The sequence below is a fragment of the Pan troglodytes genome, chromosome 7 (assembly GCF_028858775.2).
Source record: "Pan troglodytes isolate AG18354 chromosome 7, NHGRI_mPanTro3-v2.0_pri, whole genome shotgun sequence".
Lineage (NCBI taxonomy): Eukaryota > Metazoa > Chordata > Mammalia > Primates > Hominidae > Pan > Pan troglodytes.
In genome coordinates, this window is record NC_072405.2 from 141,024,014 (window position 1) to 141,043,052 (window position 19,039).

The 19,039-nt window shown below is 42.5% G+C and overlaps 1 protein-coding gene across 4 annotated transcripts in view; it reads right to left on the reverse strand.

Moving 5' to 3' along the window:
* Positions 1-9,567: 9,567 nt before the first annotated feature.
* The window catches only part of ADCY8 (adenylate cyclase 8), a 262,821-nt gene continuing 253,349 nt past the window's right edge, over positions 9,568-19,039 (reverse strand). For 3 of the 4 annotated variants that reach the window (XM_016959871.4, XM_016959870.4, XM_016959869.4), the window contains 3 exons: positions 14,723-14,815; positions 13,022-13,136; positions 9,568-10,146 (listed from right to left, as the gene is read on the reverse strand). In XM_016959871.4, coding sequence (XP_016815360.1) covers positions 9,659-10,146; positions 13,022-13,136; positions 14,723-14,815 — 696 coding nt within the window. In that variant the 3' untranslated portion in view covers positions 9,568-9,658. The other variant, XM_016959873.4, reaches the window with a different exon arrangement.

Consider the following 19,039-nt stretch of genomic DNA (forward strand, 5'->3'; position numbering starts at 1 on the left):
CTCTCTCTACCTAAAGGGGAGCGCCATACAGGGCTGTCTGTTGGGCAGGGCTCCTCTGAAAGATGTCCACTCCGTTCTAGGAGTGGTCCAGACCTCTGACTCAGGGTTCAATCAGCAAGGGTCAAGTGAAATCCTTCGCAGTTTTTAAAGTGAACCCATGTTTTACTTTTGCTTAACTGTCACTTTTTTCATTATTAAAGTAACACATACTTATTAAAGAATATTTTGCAAATACAGACAAGTAAAAAAGACTCAGAAAAATTGCAGATGTTCACTATTTCAATAAAATCACAGTGTGCTTAATAACAGCAACAAGGCTGGGCACAGTGGCTCATATCTGTAATCCCAGCACTTTGGGAGGCTGAGGTGGGCAAATTGCTTGAGCCCAGGAGTTTGAGACCAGCCTGAGCAACATGGCAAAACCCTGTCTTTACAAAAATACAAATATTAGCTGGGCATGGTGGCACGGGCCTATAGTCTCGGCTACTCAGGGGGCTGAGGTGGGAGAATCACCTGAGCCTGGGAAGGCTGACGCTGCAGTGAGTGGTGATCTTGCCCCTGCATTCCAGCCTGGGCCACAGAATGAGACCCAGTCTCAAAAGCAAAACAAAACACAACACCAGCCACAATAAGCAGTATTTGAGTGTGGCGCAAGGCCAAGCTAAAGCGCTTGAAATGTATTACTGTCTGTTATCTTTAGGGCAGTCTAATGAGGTGCTGTGGGCTGACAATCTTGTATCCACAAGTTCAAAATTCAAAGAGCTCTAAAAGCTAAAGTTTGTTTTGTGGCTAATTTGGGAGCAAAACACGAGTCCTATTTAGAAACGTTAGTTATGCTACTTGGTGTAAATAGTTATTTGTTTACAACATTAACAGGCTTAATTATTGCACACTGCCTCAGGCCCCTGGAGATGTTTCCTTGTAGAGGGGTATCTTGGAAATAATGTGGGTTTGGTTCCAGATCAATGCAATAAAGCAGATATTACAATAAAGTGAATCATGCACATTTTTTGGTTTCCCAGTGCATGTAAAAGTTATGTTTATACTATACCATAGTCTATAAAGTTTGCAATAGCATTTTGTCTAAAAAACAATGTACCAACCTTAATTAAAAATACTTTATTGTGTCCAGGCACAGTAGCTCATGCCTGTAATCTCAGCACCTTGGAAGGCCGAGGCACGTGGATCACCTGAGGTCAGGAGTTTGAGACCAGCCTGGCCAACATGGCAAAACCCCATCTCTACTAGAAATACAAAAAAATTAGCTGGGTATGATGATGCATGCCTCTAGTCCCAGCTACTCGGGAGGCTGAGGCAGGAGAATCGCTTGAACCTCAGAGGTGGTGGTTGCAGTGAGCTAAGATCGTGCCATTGCACTCCAGCCTGGGTGACAGAGTGAGACTCCATCTCAAGAAAAAAAAACCCCAACTTTATTGCTCAAAAATTGCTAACAGTCACCTGAGCCTTCAGTGAGCTGTAATCGTTTTGCTGGTGGAGGGTCTTGCCTTGATGTTGACGGCTGCTGACTGATCAAGATCATGATTGCTGACAGTTGGGGTGGCTATGGCAGTTTCTTATTTATGCTAAATCCTTTGCTGTCATTTCAACAATCTTCACAGCATCTTTACCAGGAATAGATTCCATTTCCAGAAACCACTTTCTTTAATCATCCGTAAGAAGCAGCTTCTCATCTGTTGAAGTTTTATCATGAGATTGCAGCAACTCAGTCACATCTTCAGGCTCCACTTCTAGTTCTAGTTCTCTTGCTATTTTCATCACATCTGAAGTTTTGGCCTCCACTAAAGTCTTGAACCCCTCAGAATCATCCGTGAGATTTGGATTCGGCTTCTCCCAAACTCCTGTTAATATTGATATTTAGACCTTCTTTCATGAATCATGAATGTTCTTAATGGCTTCTTGAAGGGTAAATCATTTCCAGAATATTTTCAAGTTATTTTGCCCAGATTCATTGGAGGAATCACTATCTATGGGGGCTATAGCCTTATGAAATATATTTCCTAAATGATAATACTTGAAAGTAGAAATTACTCCCTGATCCATGGGTTGCAGAATGTATGTTGTATAAGAAAGCACTAAAATAACATTAATCTCCTTGCACATCTTCATCTGAGTTCTTGGGTGACCAGGTGCATTGTTCAATGAACAGTAATATTTTGAAAGGAATCTTGTTTTCTGAGCAATAGGTCTCAACAGTGGTCTTAAAATATTCAGCAAGTCATGCTGTAAACAGATGTGCTGTCATCCAGGCTTTGATGTTCCATTTATAGAAGACAGGCAGAGTGATTTAGCATAATTCTTAAGGGCCCTAGGATTTTCACAATGGTAAATAAGTACTGGCTTTAAATTCAAGTCACTAGTTGCATTAGTTCCTAACAAGAGATTCAGATGGTACCTTGAAGCTTTAACGCCAGGCATTCACTTCTCTGTCACTATGAAAGTCTTAGTTGTTATCTACTTCCAAAATAAGGCTGTTTCTTCTACACTGAAAATCTGCTATTTATTGTAGTCACCTTTATCAGTGATTTTACCTAGATTTTCTGGATAACTTGCTGCCGCTTCTATATCAGGATTTGCTGCTTCATCTTGCATTTTTCTGTTATGGAGATGGCTTCTTTCCTTAAACCTCAGGAACTGATTTCTGCTAGCTTCAAACATTCTTCTGCAGCTTTCTCATCCCTCTCATCCCTCAGAGAATTACAGAGAGTTAGGGTCTTGCTCTGTATTAGGTTTTTGCTTAAAGAAATATTGTAGTTGGTTTGATTTTCTATCTAGACCACTAAAGATTTCTCTATATCAGCAATAGGGCTCTTTCACTTATTTATTTTTTATCATTCCTGTGTTCACTGGAGCAGCACTTTTAATTTCCTTCAATAATGTTTCATTTACACTCATGACTTGGCTGTTTGGTGCAAGAGGGCTAGATTTTCAGTTTGTCTTGGCTTTAGATGTGTCATCCTCACTAAGCTTAATTATTTCTAGCTTTTGATTTAAAGTGAGAGATGTGAGGCTCTGATATGGTTTGACTGTGTTTCCACCCAAATCTCATCTTGAATTGCAACTTCCATAATTCCCACATGTTGTGGGAGGAACCTGGTGGGAGGTTATTGAGTCATAGGGGTGGGTCTTTCCTGCGCTGTTCTCATGATAGTGAATGAGTCTCATGAGATCTGATGGTTTTAAAAATGGGAGGTTCCCTGCCCAAGCTCTCCCTTTGCCTGCCACCATCCATATAAGATTTGACTCCTTAAAACCTCTTTCTTTTGTAAATTGCCCTGTCTCAGGCATTTCTTTATCAGCAGCATGAAAATGGACTAATACACTAAATAGTTGCCAGTAGAGTACAATGCTGCTGAAAAGGTGCCCCAAAACATGGAAGTGACTTTGGAACTGGGTAACAGGCAGAGGTTGGAAGAGTTTAGAGGGCTCAGAAGAAGACAGGAACTTCCTAGACACTTGTTGAAGTTCTAGACACTTGTTGGAGCTTCCTAGACACTTGTTGAATGGCTTTGATAAAAATGCTGATAGTAATATGAACAATAAGGTCCATGGTGATGTGGTTTTACATGGAGATGACGAACTTCTTGGGAACTGGAGCAAAGGTGATTCTTGTGTTTTAGCAAAGAGAGTGGCAGCATTTTGCCCCTGTCCTAGAGATTTGTGGAACTTTGAACTTGAGAGAGCTGATTTAGGGTATTTGGTGGAAGAAAATTTCTAAGCAGCAAAGCATTCAAGAGGTGACTTGGGTGCTGTTAAAGACATTCAATTTTATAAGGGAAACAGAGCATACAAATTCAGAAAATTTGCAGCCTGACAATGTGATAGAAAAGAAAAGCCCATTTTCTGAGGAGAAATTCAAGCCACCTGCAGAAATTTGTATAAGTAATGAGGATCCAAATATTAATCCCCAAGACAATGGGGAAAATGTCTTCAGGGCATTGCAGAGGTCTTCACAGCAGCTCCCTCCATCACAGGCCCAGAGGCCTAGGAGGAAAAAATAGTTTCGTGGGCCAGGCCCAGGGTTCCATGCTGTATGCAGTCTGGGGACTTGGTGCCCTGCATCCCAGCCACTCCAGCCATGATTAAATTGAGCCAAGATACAGCTCAGATCATGGCTTCAGATGGTGCAAGCCTTAAGCCTTGGCAGCTTCCATGTGGTGTTGAGTCTGAGGGTGCACAGAAGTCAAGAATTGTGGTTTGGGAAACTCCACCTAAATTTCAGAGGATGTATGGAAATGCGTGGATGTTCAGGCAGAAGTTTGCTGCAGGAGTGGGGATCTCACAGAGAACCTCTGCTAGGGCAGTGTGGAAGTGAAATGTGGGGTTGGAGCCCCCACACAGAGTCCCTACTGGGGCACCACCTAGTGGAGCTGTGAGAAGAGGACCACCATCCTCCAGACACCAGAATAGTAGATCCACTGACGGTTTGCACTATGTGCCTAGAAAAGCCACAGACACTCAACACCAGCCTCCAGGCTGTACCTTGCAGAGCCACAGGGGGAGAGTTGCCCAACACCATGGGAACCCACCTCTTACATCAGTGTGACCTGGATGTGAGACAAGGAGTCAAAGGAGACCATTTTGAAGCTTTAAAATTTGACTTCTCTGTTGGATGTTGGACTTGCATGGGGTCTGTAGACTTTTTGTTTAGGCCAATTTCTCTCATTTGGAATGGCTGTATTTACCCAACGCCTATGCCCCCATTGTATCTAAGAACTAACTAACTTGCTTTTGATTTTACAGGCTCATAGGTGGAACAGACTTGCCTTGTCTCAAATGAAACACTGGGTGGTGGACTTTTGAGTTAATGCTGAAATGAGTTAAGACTTTGGGGGACTGTTGGGAAGGTATGATTGGTTTTGAAATGTGAGGACATGAGACTTAGGAAGGGTTAGGTGTGGAATGATATAGTTTGGGTGTGTCCTCACCCAAATCTCATCTTGAATTATAACTCCCATAATTCCCACATCATGGGAGGAACTCAGTGGGAGGTGATTGAATTATGGGAGTGGGTCTTTCCTGTGCTGTTCTCTTGATAGTGAATGAGTCTCATGAGATCTGATGGTTTTAAAAATGGGAGTTTCCTTCAAGAAGCTCCCTCTTTGCCTGCTGCCATCCAGGTGAGATGTAACTTGCTCCTCCTTGCCTTCCACCAGGATTGTGAGGCCTCCCCAGCCATGTGGAACTCTAAGTCCATTAAACCTCTTTATTTTGCAAATTGCCCAGTCTTGGGTATGTCTTTATCAGCAGTATGAAAATGGATTAATACAGGTTCTTGAACTCTTAGAGGCCATTGTAGGGTTATTAATTGTTCTAATTTCAATATTGTTGTGTCTCAGGAAATAGGGAGGCCCAAGGAGAAGCAGCAAGATTGGGGAATGGTTGGTAGTGGAACAGCCAGAGGACACATGACATTTATTGATTAAATTTGCCATCTTATATGGGTGCAGTTTGTGGCACCCCAAAAAGAATACATAGTGACATTAAAGATCACTGGCCACAGATAACCATAACACATATAATAATAATGAAAAAGTTTGAAATATTGCAAGGATCTCCAAAATGTGACACAGACACAAAGTGAGCACATGCATTGGAAAAATGATTGTGACAGACTTGCTTGAGGCAGGGTTGCCACAAACCTTCAATTTGTAATAAAATGCAATATCTGTGAAATACATAAAGTGAAGTGAAATAAAATGAGATATTTCTGTATATGATATGTTTCCCACACTTTTCAAGTCTTACAACTTCGGGATTCTAAATCACAACAACTTCCTTTCTGATGCCCAGGTGGTAGGTAAAGAGTCTGGGGCACACAGAGGTCCTGCTGCATGCCCAGCATCAAACAGCTGGTAAGTGATGAATATAGCATTCAAACCAAAGCCTGTGCACCTCAAGAAACTGCCTCTGAGTAGTTAGCCCAGTACTTTCTGGCCTTTTTCATCTCACAGGACAGAAAGAAAATAAAAATCGCTGTTTAACCCATTGGGGGAAGAGGATGAAGCTGTTTGGGATCAGGACAAGTGGCCCCAGGCTGTCTGAATGGCTGTCATTCCAGAGTTTTTCACAGCTTACCCATTCACACAGCCTGTAGCATGCAAGTGGGGAGTCTACTCAGACATCCAACTTTCATTTAATGAACATTATTCACCCCCTTACAAGCTTCAACAGTGGTGTTTAAGGACAGGACTCTTGAGCTAGACCACCTGGCTTTGAATCCCTGTTTTCCAGTTGCTAGACCTTGGGTGAGTTGCTCAAGCTCTTTGTGCCTCAGTTTCCTCATTTGTAAAATGGAGATGACAACATAGTTGTAACTTCCAGTGGAAAGCAGCTACACACCCATGGTTCCTAAAGAAGGAAGGAATTGGTGAAACTGGTGTGGGGGCATTTCTGAGCTCCAGGTGACCCACCTGGCTTTATGTGATGGCAGATTGTGAGGCAGCAGCTCCTCAAACCCAGTCCTTGAATGAAAGCTAAAGATACCTTGCCCAATCTCTAGGCAAGGCTGTGCTTGTCTCACGGGAGACTGTGCTTTTCCTACACAGGCTGATGAATGGTGGGGGCACCCACCTGGATCAGCTTCCAGAAGAGTAAGTCAAAAATACAGAGTTATTGAGAAAGCCTCAACTAAACCTTATTGAATTTCTCCTTGTATTTCAGCATTTCGGGCACCATTCCCTTGGCATGTGTTTATCCTTGACATTTCTAAAATCAAACCCCACATCTCACAGGCATAGTTCAGAGCAGGAAAAGGTAAGATTGATATCCCTGTCTAAAATACTATGCCAGGTTTCCCAGAAATCACTTGACATTTCAGGTTCTTTTACTAAGTGAGCTGAATGGACCAAAAATGTAGGCAAACAGAAACATACTTCTAATTCAGGAAGATCGTGTGCCTTCATGTCCCCCTCCGGACTCATGCAAGGCCCAAGAAGAGGGTTGTTTTCTTAGCTATTCAACCATGAGCCAATTTATGGTTCTGTCTCTTGTCCTTTTGCCTTAGTATGGAAAGACCACATCTGCTGGTTCCAATGAATGTGCTGATCTAGAGGGAAGGGACTCAACGTTTTGGTGCTTGGTGAATTGGAGTAGAGGCCAGATGCCCACTTGATGGGCTCCTTGGCAATCTGATGAGAATTCTCAGCATCATCATGTCCCCTTGCTCCTCTATTTCCTGGAGTCCTGAATGAAGTCACACCTCCCAGACCCAGGATGGAGTGTCCACCTCCTCCATATGTTGTATCTTGAGGGTTGACATCATTGAGTCAGGAACAGGTTCTGGGTGAAGCTTTACAGTGGTAACCCCACTGTCACCCCCAAATTGGTGGCATCCACATGCCTGATGGTTCTTACCTTAGTTTCTGCCCAGTTATCTTGCCTAGGGCCAAGTTCTTCTAGTCCAGGGACTTTGTCCTGAGACCTAGCTCAGGGTTTAGAAACGAAGTCTTTCCCTACTAGCCTCTCTTCTTGGGGGTAGATCCAGCTCACCATGGCTTGTCTGCCTACTGGAGTCTCTGTTGATACTGGCTGTGGTTTTGAGATGGGCCTTATGCTCTGCGGTAGACCAGAGCTTGATGATCTACATCAAGTTTTCTGTTTTTCAGATACCGTGCCTTCACAGCCTAACTACCTTTTGGAGGCCAGCCTTTTTGCTAGCTTTGTTTGCCAAGCCTCGATCTACCTGAGCTCAGCTCCCACCTGCATCTGGTGGTTCCAAGTCTCAGCAGGCATGAAGCTTTACTTTGTTTAAATGTCCTCAGTCTGTTGGACTGAACAACCCATGGGGCTTTCCTGACCTCGGATTCTCTGAGTCTATGAAGATTGTAACAGCCTCTGGCATTGGTAGAGGGATTTACAGTATGCTGAGGCTTTTCACTTGTCATCTTCACATTCCATTGGGGCCTTGCATGAATTTGGAGGGGGCATACTTCTTTGATGTGTATATCATTTCCTAGAGCAAACAGCATCCCAAATGTGGTTCAAAGTTCAAGGTTTACCTGAATCAATTCCCTCTCTGCTTTGTGCCTCAAGAGAAGACAGCTTCACTTCTAACATTAGGGTCCCACTTGAGATGCCTCAGGTAGATGTTTTTTTGAGGGTATATCTACTGTGGATTTGTTACCTGGGGCTAAGTTTCTTTTAAATGGGATGGTGTTCAGAGTCAAGTGTTTAGAGAATGGTTGGGATTTTATAATTCTCATTCAATTACTTAAACCTTGTACCTCCAACACTAAGCTTATCAGAATAGCTTAGTGTTTATAAACATGGACTCTGGGCTCAGAAAGACTCAAGTGCCTGTGGCATAGGCAGTTACATTTCACTTTTCCTTTTGGTAAGGGAACACAGGAATCATCCATTCCCTAACTTCCCCTGCAGTGAGGTGGGACAGAAAGATGATGTATGCCTGGTAGCTGAGACCTTCTAAGTGATTCTTGTTTCTTTCCCTTTTTTCTCCCCAGTTGGCTGGATAGAGAGGGCCAAGAAGAGAACTCCAATGCAGAAGGAGGTTAGGCCTCCCAAAAATTGCACAGGAGACCCCTTGACACATATCCAATAGAACATAAGCAAGAAGTACATCTTTTATTGTGTTTTAGCCACTAAGATTGGGAGTTATTTGTTATAGCAGTTGGCTTTTATTGAACAATATAGTTATGAAGCTAGTTCTACAACTAACTACATGACCTTGGCCAAATCCTTTAATTTTTCTGGGCTTTCTCACCTGTATGAAATTTTCCTGGCAATCTTGTGGTCATAAGCACGTAGGTGTCTTCCAGGAAACAGTGTGCTTGCTCACAGTAGCTCACTTACCCATTGCCTTTCTCATTGTTCCTCCAATGTGCCGGACTTGATACCCCTCTGGGCTTTCGCACTTGCTGTTACTTTTTCTTGTGAAACTTTTCTCTCAGGTCTTATGGGTCACCTCTTTCTATTATTTAGGGCCAATCGTTGACATCACATCTTCAAAAAAGCCTTCCCTGGTGACTCAGTTAAATCAGCATCCCTGTCCTCCCATTCCTTATCCCAAGTGGCCAACTTAATTTTCTTTGTTGCCTCTACCTCGATCTGAAAGCAGATTATTTATGTATTGGTTAATAAGAATATTATATATTATTCCCCAACCAGAATGTTAGCTCTATAAGGGAAACACTTTTGCTAGGATTTCCCTGGAGGATAGAACAGCCATATCCACATTGTAGTTGCTCAGCAAATACTGATGAATGTACTGGTCAAGTGCTGTGAGGATTACAGGAGGTCATTATGTAAAAAATTTGGCACTTGGCCTGGCACATGGCAAGTGCTCAAAAATAGCAGATGGTGGTGAGTATCTGACTGTATGGAGTTTCTGTTCACTTCACATGTCCCACTCTTCCACCTAGTTGTAAGTCTCTCAAACTCTCAAAGTCAGAAACTAGATCTCATTTATCTTTGCCTCCCAATAAACCTTGTACACAAGAGGTGACCAATAAATATTTGTGAAGGGAACATTTGAAGAGAACCTCAAATTGTGTCCTTGATCTGGTACATTCAAAGACCAACGAAACCATCCTTGTTCTAAAAAAAATTAAACCTTTTTATTAGTATATTTATTCTATATATAAAAGAAATACAAAAAAAAAGAAACAGAAAGAAAATGCTTTTATGGCAAATCAGATTTGTCGGTGCCTTCAGCCTGGGCTCCAGGCTCCGTCCCGCTGGGTGACAACAAAGTCCGCCGGTTGTAATGACCCTTGATGATTCCTGTGTTGTTGTTCTCATTGAGTAGCTGCTTCTGCCTTTGCCTATTGAGGGACTGGACAAGTCCCAGGACAACCGCGGCCAGGGAGTACTGCCCAGGCAGTCTTCTTGGGGGCAAGATGAATGGGTTGGGTTGGACTCTTCCCAGGAGAAAGTACGTTTTGATTTTTCCTTCCTGTTCACTGATGCCCTTCACGTAGATCTCCCCTCGGTAATCAAAGGCAAAGCCCTGGTCCTTCAGGATGAGATAGGTCTCCTCTGGGACTTGGATCCGGCCACTAACCCCCGTGCTGTCCATTCGGCTTGCCAGGTTCACAGTTTTGCCCCAAATGTCATACTGTGGTTTCTTAGCGCCGATAACGCCAGCTACCACTGAGCCGTGGCTGATGCCTGGGGGGTGAAGCAAAGGAGCAAGAAGTCAGAAGGAGAAGGGGGACAATGGGGTGTTTGGACCCCTCCCTGGGACAGTGATCACTATGTGTGGGGTCTCTGTGGATGAACGGGAGGGTCCAGATCCTGCCCCCAGTCACTTATTAGATGTATCACCTGGGTCTGTTAATTAACCTATTTGGACCTCACTTTTCTCATCAATAGAATGGAAATAATTAAAGGCAGATTTAATGAGATAATACAAGTAAAGCCACTGTGGCATAGTGCCTGGCAACCAGTGAGTGTTCAATTGAATATAATTATTATTGTCATATGAGCACTGACTTGTCTTAGTCTGTGAGATGATCAGAGCATGGACCAGAAGTCAGGACCCTAGGATCTCCTGCTTCTGCTGACACAGTGCTCTGAGAGCCTGCACAGGCCTTTTCCCTCTCTGTTTTAGCCCAGGTCCTCAGCATCATTCCCTTGGTCCATGGCGATGGCTTTCTAAGTGTCCTCCCTGTCTCCTCGCTTGTCCCCTTGAGCTCATCCTCCACACTGCTGCAGGAGCGGGAGGGCTCGTTCTGATCAAGTTGCACATCTGATCAAGTTACAACCCACTTAAATATCTTCCAGGGCTCCTTTCACTTACAGGATAAAGCCAATGATCCTTAGAATCACAATCAAGAACCTCTCTGACATGGCTTTTGCCTGATTTTCCAGGCTCATTTATCCCACTCTCTTCCTTACTGCTGCATTATATTCACACTGAACTGCTGGAGTTTTCCTAACCTTCCAGCCAGTACCCACCTTTGTGCCTTTGTCCTGACTTTCCCCCTGCTTGGGCTATTACTTCCCCACACTTTCACAGTTTATCTGGTAAATACTTTTAAAGACAGTTTCAGTGCCTCCTCCACTAGGAAGCATAGAATTCTAGAAATGGTAGCATTTCACTAAACCTGTTAGTGGGCATGTATGTCTCTTTCTAAAAGACAATGATTTCATTCTACAAACATTGACTAGGCACTTGCTATGAGCCAGGTACAGTCCTAGGCATTGGGGATGTGGTGGGAAAGGAAAGAAATACAGCCCTGGTCCCCATGGAATTTACCTTCTACTGGGGAGAGATAGAAAATAATTTTACAAATGTAATATAATATTAATGAATGATTAGGGCTACAAAGAAAAATCAATGAGGGTAAAATAATGGAGAAATGTGGAAGAGAGTATGTTTCGGAGTAAGGAGGTTAGCAAAGACCTTGTTGAGCAGAGAATATGGTGGGAATAGCCATGCAGATATCTCGGTAAGATTATTCTAGGCCGAGGCAAAAGCAAGACACGTATACACACTGATATAAGTGACTGGCAATTTGAAAATCTCACTCTATGGAGTACATGGGAATCACAATGATAGTTAGCTCTTTAAAATTTGCAGAGACCTTTGACAGCCAATATCCCATTTGATTCTCATATTATTATTGTGAGGTAGAGAGGCAGAGGAGGTAATAATTTAACACCCACCTTACATAGGAGGAAACGGAGACACAGAAGGTTTAAATGATTCACCCGAAGTCATACAGCTGGTTACAGCAGACCCAAAACACAAATTGAGATGCTTAATTCAGTTGGGAAGTTAATTTTCCAACCTCTGAGATCAGTGAAACTATACTAGGAGTGTAATATGTCATGGCAAGGGTTGACCCTGATTTGGCAACATCTTCAGAATTTACTTAGAATATCTCTGTTCAGCATTACAGTTCCCTTTTTATTCCTGGTTCAATTGTGTAGTCAACAATTTCAGAAATGACATTGATAAGATTGATGGAAGATGTGGGAACAAGCGTTGAACATCCCATCCATAGATCAAAAACATAAAATATAAGCCCTTTAATGCAAAGAACAAAGACATATGGCATTCCTTAGATCTGACAAGTCAGATATTGGTATTTCTTGACCTCTTTTTCTTGAAAGCTGCTAAAGGAGAAGCAGATAAAGTAAAATGGCATATCAGCCAGAAGATGTCTACAGTGTGAGGACTGTAGCAAAAGTTATTTTAAACTGCACTCTGGCAGCCAGAAGATGTCTACAGTGTGAGGACTGTAGCAAAAGTTATTTTAAACTGCACTCTGGCAGCCAGAATGTCATTGTCTCAGAGTTAGGAAATGCTGGAGCTGCTGCTGGTGTGACTGTGTGATCTTAGGCTAGTTACTCCCTTTTCCTAGGCCCACATTTACTCATCTACAAAATGAGAATGTGGACTAGACCAGGGATTTTCAGACTGCATTTTAGGAGGTCACTGAGGCTCAGCAGAGATGTGGAAGGAATGACAAATTATAAAGGATTATTATTGATTGCAGTGATTAATGTTATGTTGTTGCTTTGCGCAGTGATGTCTTTAAGCCCAAAGAAATGGCGAGCTTTGTGGCTGAGTAAAGTCTGTCCCTGGAAATATATTATCTGCCATCCTCAGGAGTAGAATCCTGCTTTTGTCTGAAGGAATTATCCTGAAGACCCTGAGAGCAATACATTGACCACCAGCATTGAGCTACCCAGGAGTCAGAATTAAATGACTGATTAGTCAGCTACATCTCTATGCACGACCTTGCCTGGGCAGGCAAGTTGGAAGAGGGGTTCACAATAGTCTAGCATTTGCCAAAGGCTGGCTGCTTTGTATTTCTGCACACAAGCCAGTATCCTACTCTTGTTTCCAGCATCTTGACTGAGAGGAAACTAAGAAAGGCCTGAGCTGACCTTGTCCCTATCCTTGGCAGGGTCATGCTAGATCTATTGCATTTTTCAGGAAAAAGCTTTCCTGGATTGATGCCCAAGGCAGGGGAGGGTCTGTTGGAGCAAGGTCAGCTGGCTCTATCAGGCCCCACCTGCAGCTGCTACTCACCAATCCGGAGTTCAAAATTGTTGAATGAATGCTTGTTGATCTCCTGTATGCTTTCTGTCAGGGCGAGTGAGAAGTCAGCCAGAGCACACAAATGTCCCCACTTGTCTTCACATTGCTGAAGCAAACATGAGGAGAAGAATTCATTTAATGCGGAATGTGGGGGAACATTAACATTTCTGCAGCAGGGGCTTTACGTCCTAACCCAACCCTACCTGCACATCCCTTAAAGGAAATAATCATGTGGGTGAGCCCCTCTACACTCAAGTCTGAGATACACTGGTATCTCAGAACATGGGAAGACATAAGATTTGCTTGCAAGAGTGTAGTATATGTGGATCATTGTATTCCTTCTTCCACATCTACACCTGTCTGTTCAGGTTGATGTAGCATCAATTCCTTAGTGTATGCTCACTGGCATGTGTGTGAATGAGTGTATGTGTGTATGTGCGTGTGTGTTGGGGGTGTGTGGGCGTGTGGGTGGCCGTGAGTGTATGTGGGTATGGGTATGTGTGTGGGTATGGGTATGTGTGTGGGTATGGGTGTGTGTGTGTATATGTGCTCCTATGTATGTGTAGCTTTTCCAGTCTAAGAACTGTGTCTATTTCCTTTGAATTGCTCACAGTGTGTGTTTAAGGGATACATTTGCTTACAAAACTCCTAAGGGAAGTGCTGCATAAGCCTCTGGGCCTCTCTGAACCTCAGTTTCCAAATCTATAAAATGGGAATAAGCATACTTGCCCTTCCTACCTCATAGGTATTGAATGAGATTTTTTATATGAGAGAACTTTGTGCACCTGTAGAACAGAGGTTAGCAAATAGTTTCAATAAAGGCCAGATAGCCAATATTTTAAGGTTTGTGGACCATATGGTCTTTGTTGTGACACTCAACATTGCCATTTTAGCTTGAAAGGAGCAATAGGCAAAATATAAATGAATGGGCATGGCTGTTTTCCAATAAAGTTTTATTTATAAAAACAGATGGTGGGCCAGATTTGACCTGTGAGCTGTAGTTTTCTGATCCCTGCTGCACACGTACCAAATAATAACCAGCATGAATTTCATCCCAGATAGTCACTCTTGAAGTATTTTATTGTTTTTAGTTGGAAAAAAGCATACGAAGGATTGGAAGAAATTGATGAGAATTCCATTTCCCCAAGTATCTTGGACTCATATTCTTTTAACACTAATTGAGGACTTTACTAGATGCAAGGCTTTGCTTGGGGAGCATGACATTATCTGAGATAATTCATCCATTAACCCTGGAAGGTAGACAGTGTTGCTATTTAACACCAGTGCCTGGAACACAGTCAACACTCTAAAAAGCAGCAGCTGTTATTATTATGATGTAAGACTTTTGAAAGACAAAACAAAAATAGGAAAAAAGAGGCTAGTATTAGGGGTTTAGTAAGATCCACAACTAAATCACAATAGGGTATTTCTGGGCTCTTGATTTTGTTCAAGGGAACAATGAGGTTCAGAACAAAGTCTAGAAGTTTCTCAAAAAAGCAGCATGGCTTCATCCGGTAGACTCTACCTACCTTGGGGGCAAATCCACATCACGTAACTATTATAATCCAGTCCATTAGATTTTCTCCCCATCTTTCCCCAAGGATCTTGGTGACAGAGGCTTCACCACCGTCGGTGACATGACAACAGAAAGACCCCACCATGCATTGTGGCTGTGTCCAAAGAGTCCTTTACCTGTTTTTCAGGTGACAGGCCTGACACGGCCATGTAGGTGCTGCCAATGGTCTTAATCTTTTCAATGTCTTGAAATCGGTCTTCACCAAGCAACTGAAAGAGAGCCAGGCAATGGTGTTAGCCCTGGTGTTTATTCTTCCAGCAGCCTGGGCTCCTGAAAACAGGCCCCTGGCTCACAATGAGCTACCTCTGATGGTTCAGTATCCTCTAGTTATCTGCTTTTCTCTCTGAGAATCATGCTTTCAGCCAGTCACATATATTTAATGAGCACTTGCTAAGGGTCAGGAGTGGAGATGGGTGTAAATTGGTACTCTTTAAGGAGTAGGTCTGCCCCTTCACATGTAAGTCAGATCCTGTCCCTGCTCTGTGCCAAACCTCCTATGGCTTTCTGTTTTACTCAAGGTCAAAACCAGTCTTCATTGTGACTTGCAAGGCTTGCCAAGACCTGTCCGCTCTCTTATCGTCTCCCTCTCTTGCTCTGCTCCAGCTGCACTGATCTCTTTGCCCCTTGCCACACTGACCTGAGAACAAGCTCAGCCTGCTTTGGCCCCAGGACTTCTGCACCCGTTGTTCCCTTGCTGGGCTACTCTTCCCTGGGACAACTGTATGGCTTACTCCCGCACCTCCTACAGGTCTTTCCTCAAATCTCATCTTTGCAGTGCAGTCTTCTGGACCACCTTATTTAAAATTGAACACAGCATCCCATTCCCACATACATATTCTTATCTTCCTTCCCTGTTTTACCTTCTGTCCTTAGCACTTATCCCTGATATTGCTTATTTATTGTCCTCTTCCTCCCGGGAATGTAATATTCCTGGAGCATATATTTTCCACTGTTGTGTTTACTACTCAGCACCTAGACAGACTGTAGAGAAGAATGAATGAGTGAATGATTAAATGAAGGAATGGGTGCTATCCTGGGACATTTCCTTTACCTTTACCTGTGGTTTCGGTTTTAATGCTAAGAGAGGGAAACCTTGGTGTCTTATTTAGCAATGGTGGTAGGCAGAATAATGCTTCCTGAACCCAGGCCCCAAAGATGCCTGTGTCTTAATTCCTGGAACCTGTGCGTATGTCAGGTTACATGATAAAAAGGACTTTGCAGAGCCTCTGGAAGGAGCACAGCCCTGTAAGTTTCATTTTGGATTTCTGACCTCCAAACAGTAAGGTTATAGATTTCTGTTGTTTCGAGCCACTAAATTTGTAGTCATTGGTTACAGCAGCAGTAGTAAATTAATACAGTAACTATTCATTGAGTTCTTATATGTTGGATGAACAATATACATGAGCTCTACCAACCCAAGTAGGGAGGTCAGATGTTAAAAATAAATACACAGAACATGCCCTAGTTCAATTTTAAGAGAATTTATGTTGGAAATACACAGGGTAGAGGGATGAGGAGATCAGGCCATTTTGATCTAATCTGAAGGATCTCGGAAAGGATCCCTCAGCAAGTGATTTCTAGCTTCAGTTCTAAAGGGTGAGGAGGGGTTTTTCTAGCAGTGAGTGTATGAGTTTGTGTGTGTTGGGGAAGCTAGGGGCACGGGAAGGGGAGCATCCAGAAATAGGGGCCAGCATAGATGAGGTCTGGAAGTTGGGGAGAATGTACAGGAGGTCCAAAGAGTGAAGACGAGGTCAGTTTGGCCACAGTGTGGTAAGCCAGTCTATAAGTTGAAGGAAAAGAGCTGAGAGAGGTAGTGGGGGCCAGAACACACAAGGCCCTGGAGGACACACAGATGATATTGAAGACAATGGGTCTCTATGCTAAGAGTAGTGACAAGCACTGAAAGGGTGTAGGCAGAAAGAGACTGAGTCAGGTTTGGATTTTGGAAAGTTCATTCTTATTGTCATGAGGAGAGGGAAACATGAGGGGAGACCTACTGCAAGATCCAGGCAGGCAATGACAATGGCTTGGGTTAGGGATGGAGTCAGATATATGGATATTTTGAAAGATTATATTGGTGGTGATAGAATCAACAAGATTGGTGCTGCGTGGCCTTCCTGCAAATTAGCTTCTAACATTTGCTAGTCCCAGATGTAGATTTGTGTGTGTGTGCCTGTGTGCAACTATGTGTGCATATTGCATGTGGGTGTGGGTGTATATGTGCATATATGTGTGTATGGTGTTTATGTGCATGTGTGTCCACCTGCATACATATGTGTGTGGACACACATGTGGGCACATTTGTAGTGATGTGTGTATGTCTACATGTGTACAGTACATGTGTGCATGTGCATTTATGTGCACATGCATGTCCATGTATGTGTCCACATGCATGCATTTGTGTGAGTATGCATTTGCATGTGTGCATGTGTGGTTTTCATGCCTGTGTCCACATGTGTGCCTGTGTGTGGGTACGCACACACATGTGTTATGTGCATGTGCATCCACATGTGTGCATTTGTGTGTAGTCATGCACATATGTGTACATATGTGTGTGGTGTTTATATGTGTGTCCACATGTGTGCATGTGTGTGTGCGTTTGTGTTCGGGGCAGTCACGGGGCAGAGAAGGGGAGTCAAGAAAGTCAAGAATAGTTTTGGATTATACCACATGCTTGTCTATCACATGCACTTATTTCATAGTGGCTTGGTGTTATGCACCAAGAATTTCTAAGCTCCAAAGATTGACAAGCTATAAACTCACATACAATATTTCCCTTCATCTGTTGTTGAACACTTAAGTTGATTTCATATCCTGGCAATTGTGAATGATGCTGCAGTGAACACGGGAGTGCAGACATTCCTTTGGCATATTGATTTCATTTCCTTTGGGTATACACCCAGTAGTGGGATTGCTAAGTTTCCATCAATGGATGAGTAAATTCAAAAAATGTGTTATATATACACAACGGAATACTATTCAGCCATAAAAGAAGGAAATCCTGTCATTTTAGAAAACATGGATGAATCTGGAGGGCATTATGATAAGTGAAATAAGCCAGGCACAGAAAGACAAATGTCATATAATCTCACACATATGTGGAATCTACAAAAGTTGAACCCATAGAAGTAGAGAGTCAATGGTAGGGACTGGGGATGGGGGTATAGAGGGGGTGGGGAGATGCTTGACAATGGGTACAAACTTACAGTTAGATAGGAGGAATAAGATCTGTTCTATTGCACAGTAGAGTGACTATAATTAATAATAATATACTGTATATTTAAAAACAGCTAGAAGGAAGGATTTTAAATTTTCTTATCATAAATAAATGATAAATGTTCGAGGTAATGAATATGCTACTTATTCTGTTTTGATCATTACATATTATATACATGTATCAAAACATCACATTGTACTCTATAATATGTATAATTATATTTGTCAATTAAAATAAAACTTTAAGAAATAAAAAAAAATTGCAAATTTATTTGCCCCAAATTGGAAACTACTCCATAACAAAAATAATGAACTCTTGAAACACACAAGAATATGATAAATCTCAAACAAATTACACTAAGTGAAAGAAGCCAGATATTAAAGAGTACCTATCATGATTATTTCATTTATATAAAATTCTGGAAAATGCAGAGTAACCTATTGTAATAGAAAGCAGATCAATAGTTGCACTGGAATGAGGGGATGGGGAGGAGCAGGAAGAAAGAATTACGAAGGTATGAATAAACTGTTGGGAATGATGGATATGTTCAGGATCTTAATTTTGGTGATGTTTCATAGGTGTCTAAACATATCAAAACTTATCAAATTGTATATTTTATATGCAGGTTTCTGAATCAACTATAAGACAACAAACCTGTTAAAATAATTACATAAAACCAAATATATGCTATTAAGAGTAAAGACATTCCCTAAACTCTAATGGGCTGGCTGATCTCAATGTCTGTGGGCTCCCTAGACAAGTTGAAGCATGTATCCCTGTGCCTGGCCTCTCCTCTGAGGAAGCTTCTTGGGTGCCTCTCTCTGCACCAACAGCCCTCGTCTGTCATCGTCACTTTATATTGAATGATTGGTGTTTGCCATACCAAGTGGACAGTATAATTTTGGAGAGTGGGTACAACATTGCATGTTTCCTTGTACCCCAAGTCTAATGGTCTGGGATGCACTGATAATTGTTAATATTCCTTGGAAACACTAGGTGATATTTGGATGGCTTCTCACCTCAGTGCAGTTTAAGAAACCTTCACCCAATATCCATAATATACCTTGCAACCCTGTGCAGTCAATATTTTGTCCCCATTTTATATAGGAGGAAATTGAGGCACAGAGGGGTTGACGGAATTGCTAAAGGCCACCCAGCTAAGAAGAGTCAGAACAGAATTTGAATCTTGATTGCTTGACTCCGAAGTCACGCCTGC